At 46.6% G+C, this 9,984-nt stretch overlaps 1 protein-coding gene across 1 annotated transcript in view; it reads right to left on the bottom strand.

Moving 5' to 3' along the window:
• Positions 1 to 14: 14 nt before the first annotated feature.
• LOC108632816 (terminal nucleotidyltransferase 5C) overlaps positions 15 to 9,984 on the bottom strand; it is a 43,023-nt gene continuing 33,053 nt past the window's right edge. Inside the window, 1 exon segment of the mRNA XM_026810751.1 lies at positions 15 to 2,587. Coding sequence (XP_026666552.1) covers positions 1,223 to 2,542 — 1,320 coding nt within the window. The 5' untranslated portion in view covers positions 2,543 to 2,587 and the 3' untranslated portion in view covers positions 15 to 1,222.

Here is a 9,984-nt window from a genome sequence, read left to right as displayed (position 1 = left end):
CTATCAGTCGATTCTCCACATATTTTTTTTTTTTTTTAATTTTCTAATTTTCTAATTGTATCCCACAGGCGAAAAGTCCCTTCCTTTTTCTTTCCCTCGTCGCCTCGTCTCCTCGATGCGATGTTTCCTTTCTGTCTCGGCTGTTCGACCCGTTTCGTCGTCGTTCTTCCGCCCCGTGAACCTGTTCTTCCGCTTCTGCTCGGAATCACTTTAGCGCACCGACCGCGACGCGCGCACAGTCTCCGAATATCCCGCGCCACCGTGTGCGAGTCGCGCGCGTTCGTCTCTCGTTTTAATCGACGACGCGCACCGGACAAACGACTGTGCCACAACTACGCGACTCGACGCATACCTTCTACCGCGTGCGCACGCGTTTTCGTAAATCTTTTTTTTTCATTTCTTTGTTTCTCCTCACCTTTTAACGTTCGTTAGGCACAACACATTATATTTTTGTTTGTTACTTCGTATCTACTCGCTTCGCTTTGTTTCAATATTAATTCATCATTTTTGTTTTTACGTTTTACATTGATTGGAGTCTTGTAGTCTCTCTGTTGATCCCCTACGACAGTGTTGCAGCAAGTACCATCGTTCTATCCCGCCTTATCGTTTTTTGGTTCTCCACGAGCGACAACTGATCGTCCCACCGCAGCTGGATAAACGCGTCCAGGAGAAACAGAGAGAGAGAGAGACACCGGGACCTCGGAAACGCGCAGTGCGAAATACGATAATACGATTGTCCCGGGTCCCAACGTTCAGACCTCTTCCCCTGGCCTCTTCAGTCTTCCTCCAACCTGTCCCACTGTCACCGAGCCGTTATTAACGCCGTTAAGCACGTCCCGTCACCGGGTTGGCCGCGACAACGTGACCGTTCTTTTATTTCTTTCCGACGAGCTAATCGTCTACGTCACACATTGAATCGGTCGCGCGGTGATGTTCGAGGCGAGTCCAAGCGTCAACTGAGGACCAGACGCTTCGTCGACTCGCAGAGAAGAATCGTTGACGATTCGCATGTCTCGCGCTCGAGCCCTTCGAGGGAGCGAGGACCTGGACGATCCTCATCAGCGAGCACAATCGTGTTCGTGGTCCCGTCGTCGGTGACGGTCGCGGAGTAGTCACAGGCGTCCTGGTCTCTGGTGATCGTGCCGGTGGTGGTCGCGGTTGTGGTCGCGGCGGTGGCGATGGCGCTGCCAGTGGCGACGACGGCGTTGTCCTCGAGGTCGCATCACGACGAGCACGCCATCCACGAGTTGCATGTGCACGTGTAGCACGCGGTAGGTATTACCGAAGCGTAATAGTAGCCGTTCGCGTAACCATTCGCGTAAACGTAGGTGGCCTGCGGCCCAGGCGGCGGCTGTTGATGATTCGTCAGCCGTTGCTGCTGCTCTTGACAGTAGACCTGGTAGGCGAGGTTCTCGATCAGGGCCAGGGTCTGTCGTCTCTCGTGGCCCATTAGGCAGACGGTGGATTCCTCCACCACGCTATGGAGTAGCATCAGGTACTGGTACTTGAGGGCCTCCTCCTCGGGGCCGACGAAATGGTTCCACAGGTAGTTCTCAAGCTTGGCCCGTTGCTGGCTGATGTCTGGGAAGTCGATGAAGAATCTCGAGCACATGTACCGCTCGAGGGTCTTGATGTAGTCCGGCTGCGACGGCTTGTACATCTTCACCAGGAGGTTGCAGTATTTCAGGAGTCCGCCGCCGCGTATCTCCTCTGGATGCCTCGTGGAGATCAGCTTCTTGTGAAGATGATACAACGCCTCCTGGAAGTCGCCGTATACCGACTCGCCGACCACAGTCGGGTAGAAGTTCTCGCCGATCGGCAGCTTGCTGCACTCGTAGAACAGCAGGAGGGAGTCGAGCACGATCTGGAACGAGTCGACCGAGAACTCGAACTGCCGCCTCATCGAGTCGACGAACTTGAGCTCGACATTCCTGTGACCCCGCGAGTTCCCGAGGGAGATCAGGGACCACCGGTCCCCGTCGTTGTTCACTTTCACCATCTTGCTGACGTACGCCTCCTTCAGGCTGCAGGTGGTTATGCGCTTGCGGCTGACACCTTCCGGCAGCAGGTCGAACAGTGAGCCGAGGACGGCGGCCTTCACCTTGTCATAGTTCCGGCCGCTGGACAGCTCCACGGCGAAGATCAGGTCCAGGTCGTTGTACGGCTGCGACTCTGTTGCCAGGACGTGGGACGCGGCGCCTCCGTTCAGCCTGATGTCGCGCACCCTCATTCCGGCGCCGCCGTTGCTCGGGTCGGATTCCAGTTTGCTGCGGACCACGGTCACCAGGTCCCTGAGTCGGACCTCGAGGGTCGGGAAGTTGCCGCGGCCGTGGATGCAGACCACCTCGTTCATCACGTCGTTCAATCGTCTGACCTGCTCGAAGCTGAGCACCGCCAACCTCTGCTGGGGATCCGGCTAATCTGAATTGTTGCTGTTACTGTTACTGTTACTGTTGTTATTATTGTTGTTGTTGGTAGAGGAGCTGTTCTCGTTGCCGCCATTGCTCTTGGTGCCGTTCACCTGGCACAGGGACTCCATCATAGCGACCCGACGCTGGCGTTCCTCGCCAATCTCCAGGGAGCCACACTGTAATGGAAACGAAACGAGAGATGTTATTAACCGAACCATTTCCGCCTTCGGTAAATCGTATCCAGCCCTTTCTGCCCTCTGGCAAATGCGTAACTGGTGTAAATTGCAAGCCGCGGGTTAGTTTAAACAAAAAAGCGTTTTGGAAACGATAAAATCAATTGAGTCAGCAGTCTATTATTATCATTATAGCAATTAATTAAATTGAGCAAGAGTGGATTCGTTGTTGTTAAATTGGAATAAAAGTGATTTAGAAAAAGGGAGGAAATTCTGAGTCAATTGTTGAATAGAAATAACACAATGAGAACTTCGACAATCTAAAATTTGCCAGTCCAGGTGACTCGTTCACGGCCGAAGCATGCCACGAAAATTACGATCGCATTTAATTCTTCATTAATAGATATCAGTAGCCGTCGTTAAGCTTATCGGCGAGTTTCGATATTAATCTGACGATAAAAACAGTCGTTAAACTGAAATTCCCCGTGCAATTGGCTAGCAGTAGCCGAACCGCGTTTCTTTTTACCGTATTGTACTTGGGAACGACGCGACGCCTAATCACGGGTAACTTCGTTAGCTAATAGCCGCACTCGATTAACAGAGTTGCGTCACTGTTGAGCTTTCGATCCACTTCGCCGTACTCTATGTTGCTTTTTCGCTATCTACAGTGGTTGCAACAAATATTTGTGCACCGCTCCAGCACGATTAACTCACGGCTCGTGTTACAACTAAATGTATTACTAAACATCGGTATAAGTAAATAATATAGAAAAAGGTTCGTACACTAAGTTTTGTTGAAATTAATTAAAGTCTAATTTGATCGATTGAGATTAATAAAAACGACTCGCAGGTATGAAGACATGTAAATACTGTTTAACACTAGATTGCCCAAGGAAGTCATTTTGACTGCTTTGGGCAATACAGGTATATACTAAGTTTCAGTCTTTCTAGTGTTAAACGTGATGACAATCATTTTTTCTTCGAGTGGAATCACTTCTTGTTGAGGATAAATGTTGTTTCTCGTTATCTACAGTAGTCGCAACAAATATTTGTACATCACTTCATAATGACTAACTCACGATTATTCTACGATTTTATCAGAAATTTGGTATAATTAAATAACATAAAAAAAATTATTTAACTTGATCGATTAAGACTAATTAAATACATTTTAAATATGACTATGACAGTGATTTTTTCTTTTTTAACAGTGGAATCACTTTTTGTTGAGGATAAAGTTTGATAAGAATGGTCGTAAAGTTGCAGATACCGTTATCGGTTTTCCTGCTATTGGGCGCGATACCGATTGTTGCGTCACGCGCTAGGACTTCAATGTCTGAACATTTATTTCACTAATTAACACTCCGACAGGATTGCTTCCCAATAGAACACCAAGCGTGCCACGTATCTCTCTTACAGTATAATTTCTACATTACGTCCCACAGTCCGTCGCCGTGAGCTTGTATGAAAAATAGATGCAACTCACAAGTGCCTTCGAACACTCGCTTCCTCTCGAAAGTCTAGCCGCGATCGTGTAAACGCTATTACCACGATTATGCTGGCACAGGCTGGGTGAGATTCACCTCGGCTAGGAAACGGCCAGCTGACCAGCCTCCTACTTTCACTCAGCCAGGGTGCGCGCACGCTCTCTGCCCGGTCGCGGAACGATCTCGCGCGAGATAATCGAATCGGCGATCACTACACTACCTGTGGAGCGTCCCGGATTCCTCTCGACTTCCGGTTCTCCAGTTAGCTCGGGGATTCTTACCATCAAAAACTGGAGAGACGCGCTTGTCTCTCGTGGCTGGGACTCGTCTCTGGCTCCGACGTCGCACGAGTTTAGTCACGTTACTTTTTACAATTCGATAAACTGTTCGAGAAAGTAAAAAAAAAAAAAAAAAAGAACGAGCGTGGAAGAGTGGCACGTTAACGTAATCGAGGTGTCGGCGTGATGAACCGGAGATTGGGAACGACTGTTTCGGGGAGCGGATCCGCGGCTGATGGGAGGCAACGGCGTACTGAGGCGAGCGCGGTGAAAGGCGAGCGAGGCGGACTGGCGACAGCACCATCAGCAGCGGCGGTAGCGACGTCCAGGAGGGCAGCGCAAAGCTACGAAGCTATCGACGCCGCGTTGCGTCGCGGAATCGGATCGTTCTAGATGAATGCCCGTTTGATTGACTATTGGGCGACTTTGATACGCGTGACGTAACACCATAAGCTTGGTCAGAGAGAAGTGCGAGGTCTGAAGACTCGGTTAGCCGACTAATTCGCGGATATATCAGATTATCACATTCGAGGAGCTCTGTAGAGAATATATATATATATATTCAATTTCATCTCTTCTTTAAATAAAATCCATTTACACGTCGCTCCGCGATCGACGGTACAGAAGACTCGAAACATTTTCAAATGGAAACTCAGTGCAATTTCCCAGGGAGCCTTCGGAACCTTCAAACGCACGATTTACCATTCGAAAGTTCTTCAAGGTTTCGCCGCGAACTGCCGCAGACAATCGTCGAGTCTGCCGCTTGAATTTCTGTCGCCGCTGTAATCGATACGAATTTGATACAGACATCCGGCAAGTCGTTCAGCGTTCGCATACTCTCTCGACGTGTCCTTCAATTTCCCTGATATTTTTCCAACCCTTTCCCTCGGCGTTACGCAACGCGAACTTCGCCAGATTAAGCCTGGCTTAATCAATCTCAAGGATAGAGAGTCTCGTTCATGGCTGGCTTTATCTCATTATGCGATGGCGGCGTAACGAGCACGGAAAACGTATCGATAGATAATGGGAATCGATTTGAAATTTTATTGAAAATGTCGCCAAATTTATTATCATTTAACTGTCCACGATCAACCATTTATCTGGTCGTAACAATCCCATAAAACTAATCGCTTCGTATAGGCTATTATAACTTGCACGGTCGATAGGAAAGAAGAAACGGAGTCGAAGCAACCGCCGTCAGCTCCTAGTTTCTTCTCGCACCGCTTGTTCACCGAGAATAACAGTAGCCAATGGTGAAATCAACTGGAAAAACGATGTGGTTCGTTGAATCGCTGTGACGTAGCCGACTAATTCGCGGATATATCAGATTATCACATTCGAGGAGCTCTGTAGAGAATATATATATATATATTCAATTTCATCTCTTCTTTAAATAAAATCCATTTACACGTCGCTCCGCGATCGACGGTACAGAAGACTCGAAACATTTTCAAATGGAAACTCAGTGCAATTTCCCAGGGAGCCTTCGGAACCTTCAAACGCACGATTTACCATTCGAAAGTTCTTCAAGGTTTCGCCGCGAACTGCCGCAGACAATCGTCGAGTCTGCCGCTTGAATTTCTGTCGCCGCTGTAATCGATACGAATTTGATACAGACATCCGGCAAGTCGTTCAGCGTTCGCATACTCTCTCGACGTGTCCTTCAATTTCCCTGATATTTTTCCAACCCTTTCCCTCGGCGTTACGCAACGCGAACTTCGCCAGATTAAGCCTGGCTTAATCAATCTCAAGGATAGAGAGTCTCGTTCATGGCTGGCTTTATCTCATTATGCGATGGCGGCGTAACGAGCACGGAAAACGTATCGATAGATAATGGGAATCGATTTGAAATTTTATTGAAAATGTCGCCAAATTTATTATCATTTAACTGTCCACGATCAACCATTTATCTGGTCGTAACAATCCCATAAAACTAATCGCTTCGTATAGGCTATTATAACTTGCACGGTCGATAGGAAAGAAGAAACGGAGTCGAAGCAACCGCCGTCAGCTCCTAGTTTCTTCTCGCACCGCTTGTTCACCGAGAATAACAGTAGCCAATGGTGAAATCAACTGGAAAAACGATGTGGTTCGTTGAATCGCTGTGACGTTCGATTGCGATCGACCATTAACCACTTGAGGGAAATGGCCTGAAAGATAGTAGCTGAGAGGAGTGCAAAAATGAAGAACAGTGACGAGAAAAAAAAAAGGGGATGAATGAAAAAACTCATGGAAGCGGTGAAAAAAATTTTATAGGATACTCGTCGTTGATAACCGCATGAATGCGTCTTTAAATTTCTTCTGAAAAAGTTACGCATGTAAATAACGTCTGCGGGGAATAAATAGAAGGAAGAGAGAGGACACAAATAACCGAGATGAAAGAAACGAAGCAGGATGGGTCGGAGAAGGAGGAGAAGAATGAGGAGGGAAGCGTTGCCCCAGATCCAGCATCCCCCAATCTACCCTCCGCTCACGCCTCGACGCTTTCAATGACGTCATGGCGAAGAGGCGCGTGGGCGTCACTGAATGAAATCGCCGTCGCCGGTCGAAGCGCGTAAGGTTATATGAATCACTCAACCCGCGCACGTAAGCAACTACATTAAACGAGAACACGTGATTAGAACTTTGCGAGCAATTTTCATCCGACCTCGGCTGGTTTTTAGTTTCCTATCTAATAAACGATCGCCACGAACACTTGGTCGTTGAGCTATCCTAACGATAAGAACCGGCACGTAATACGAATAAGCCGCGAATTTATTTTCCTTAGACGCGAAAATTGTGTGGCCGTGTCGAGTCAAGAGCCGAGGGTGGCACTCCGAGACGCCCACACGATCCGAGGGAAACAGAAGCGTGGACCAACGAGGGTGGCCGACAAGTATTATTGATCGCGGCGATACCCGTTCGTCGTCGGCTCGCGTCACAACGACCGCTTTTATTTTTACGCCTCCGACGAGAGGACGCCGAAATATGAGAGTACTCCGCGGGGGTGGCACCTCGCCGAGCCGCCCTCGGGGTGGTTTCACTTGTTGGACAAGATTTAACTTGACCGAGTGAGAGTTCACGCGTTGCTGTCGCGGTTGCTGAATAAATATTCAGGAAAATTGTGTCTGACTATTTTACATATATGACAAATGATTTCAGAAATTTTCATATCATCATAAAACTGAATTTTTAATGCGACGTACACTATACTATGAATATTTTATTTTTCTATCTCACTTCGTGTTATTTTTGTCATACGTTATAAGAAAAGAGAAAGCTGTTTTTGTTGTTACAGTTTAAAAACTTTGGAAAGTTTGTGTTAAGAGTATGATCGTTATCCCCGGGCGGAGTTAGGAGGTGAATTAGTTTTAGTAGTTTGTAAGGAATATTGAATAAGAACGAAGTCCTCTCAAAGCCGGAAGGCAAGGGATATTAAATAATAATAATATTGAAGAGAAGTGGTGAACCGTGATACTTCCCGATCGAGCTTGACGCGGAAATCGAGAGTTTTATTGAAAAGGCGAGATTTATCGAGGCATTGTGCGAGCTGCAACGATCCTAGATCGTTAATTTCACTTGGAGAACGAGAAATATCGAAGACGCCGATTAAATATAGTAAAGTGGCGTCTCAATGGAAGGAGCGTTGCCTTTTATTTATCTCGTATTTCTTTCATGCAACGGAGTACACATCGAAAACAGACGTTCTTGAAATAGAATTTTCCTCGAGTTATATCTCTTCTCAAACTCATCCAACTGTTTGCTAGAAAGAATTACCTTTAATTCCGGGATGATCATTTTCTTACGTATTCTAAATGTAATTGTAATAATACATTTTAGACTTCCTTCTCGCGAGGCGCATTAATTTTATCGTCGATTGGGAAGCACCGCGATCGCAGTTATCGCGCGACGGGTAATCGGTGTTCCATTGACTACGTAAAACGTTTCCCAGAACGAGATTACGCAAACTGTGCGCTTAACACGCTTTCCCTTCGACCCGTCCTCCACCCGTTGAAAATTTATGCGAACGACGAATTAATTTCAGCGGAGGCACGCGGGAAAACCGAGAGGAGGCATCCGGAAGAAAATCCAGGCACCCGACGACGGGGTCAACGAATCGCGGCGTGTTTGCGATCGTAAGTATGAAAGATGCAGATGCTGCAACGGGCTGTCGTGTCGCGCCAGGTGCCGTGACCTCGACGACCACGTGAAATTGTAATGCTTCTCGCTTTCCTAGCGACGTTTTCTCCGGCTTGACGTCCCGTTTAATTAAATCCTCCTTAATCGGGTGCTTCCGACGAGAAAGTTGGCTACCTCGTTCGCGCAGTTGTTTATGATTCTTCGATTATTGATTTGAAGAATTCCGGAACGAGCCATCGTCGCGAGTCGAGAGCCGGCTGTTCCCAAATAGATATTAAATGCACAACTCGTCTATCATTTTTCCTTCCCGTATTTACTGAATACTTTCAGCCGCTTCTAATGCGTCGTCATCGTGTCTGACGATTTACAAGCGCGCGGCGAAGGGTTTTCTCTAACGGAGTGCCGGGTAAATGCGAATTCGCGTAAAACGCGGCGACAGACACGGAAAAATACTTTCCATTGAATTGCAAATTACCGTCAGGCTCCTCTCGCGGTATTATCTGCACTTGATAAAATTCAATTACGTGCTCGTTTGTTTGCAGTCGCCGGTCTAGCGTATACATTAAGTCCTCGCGCAGTCTGTACTATTTTCGCATCTTTAAATTCCGTCTCCCGCTTTAATTTCTGTTTACACGTCTCTCTTTTACCGGAATCAACAGCTGTTTCAACCTGTGTCACCAGATCTTTTTAATCAAATTTCAACTTGCGACTCCGCGCTAAACGCTGTTTGATCAAATTCACTCTGTTGCCTTAATGAACTTTTTACTTCATTTTTGTGACTCGTTCAGATGTTCACGTAATTAACAAAATTTGTCGATTCCTTTGTGTACGGCTTCAATTTTTCAGCAACGATGCATCGCAGGTATTGCAACGAGGCGTTATTTCATAATTAACGAACACTCGTCACGGTACAATGTATTTCAGACATTAATTGGCTAAGACCGCTGCGCTGCAATTACCGGACGTGTTAACGCTCTATTTTACAAATCACGTCCGTTAATAAATATTCAAGTTCTTGTACCAGGGAGCGTCGAAACGCTGTTCAGAATTAACTAGGGAACAATTATTTCGGTATGAACTCGCCCGCGCGGGTATCGGTGGCCAAAATGCAATATGAAATTCGCAGCTCATCGTGAAATTTTCGCGCGGGTCTGCCAAATTCTGAATCACACACGAGACTATCAACGACGCCAGCGAAGTTTAACGGACGTCTACAATAAAACGAGAAGACTGCTGGTTCAACAAGTGGGGAAAGAAGTTCAATAACTGGATATTTTCGTCTTATGAACCAATACGAGCTCCACAAGAGATCAATTCGTTTACACGGTTAAAAAAAATTAATATTTATAATTAACTATAATTTTAAGTGTTAAAGATTTTTATTTTATTCTCTGGGATCTCTTAAAGGCTCCAGGGTTTGAAGTTTTATAATATATGAAATAGTGTTTATTAATTTGTAAATTAAAAATGTGTACAAATGCGCCAGTGAGTAGAAATTGGAACAGAAATTTACTTA

Source organism: Ceratina calcarata, unplaced genomic scaffold (genome assembly GCF_001652005.2).
Source record: "Ceratina calcarata isolate Rehan_Ccalc_2016 unplaced genomic scaffold, ASM165200v1 scaffold176.2, whole genome shotgun sequence".
Lineage (NCBI taxonomy): Eukaryota > Metazoa > Arthropoda > Insecta > Hymenoptera > Apidae > Ceratina > Ceratina calcarata.
Note: the sequence above shows the minus strand (reverse complement) of the source record. Positions and strands in the feature narration are given on the sequence as shown.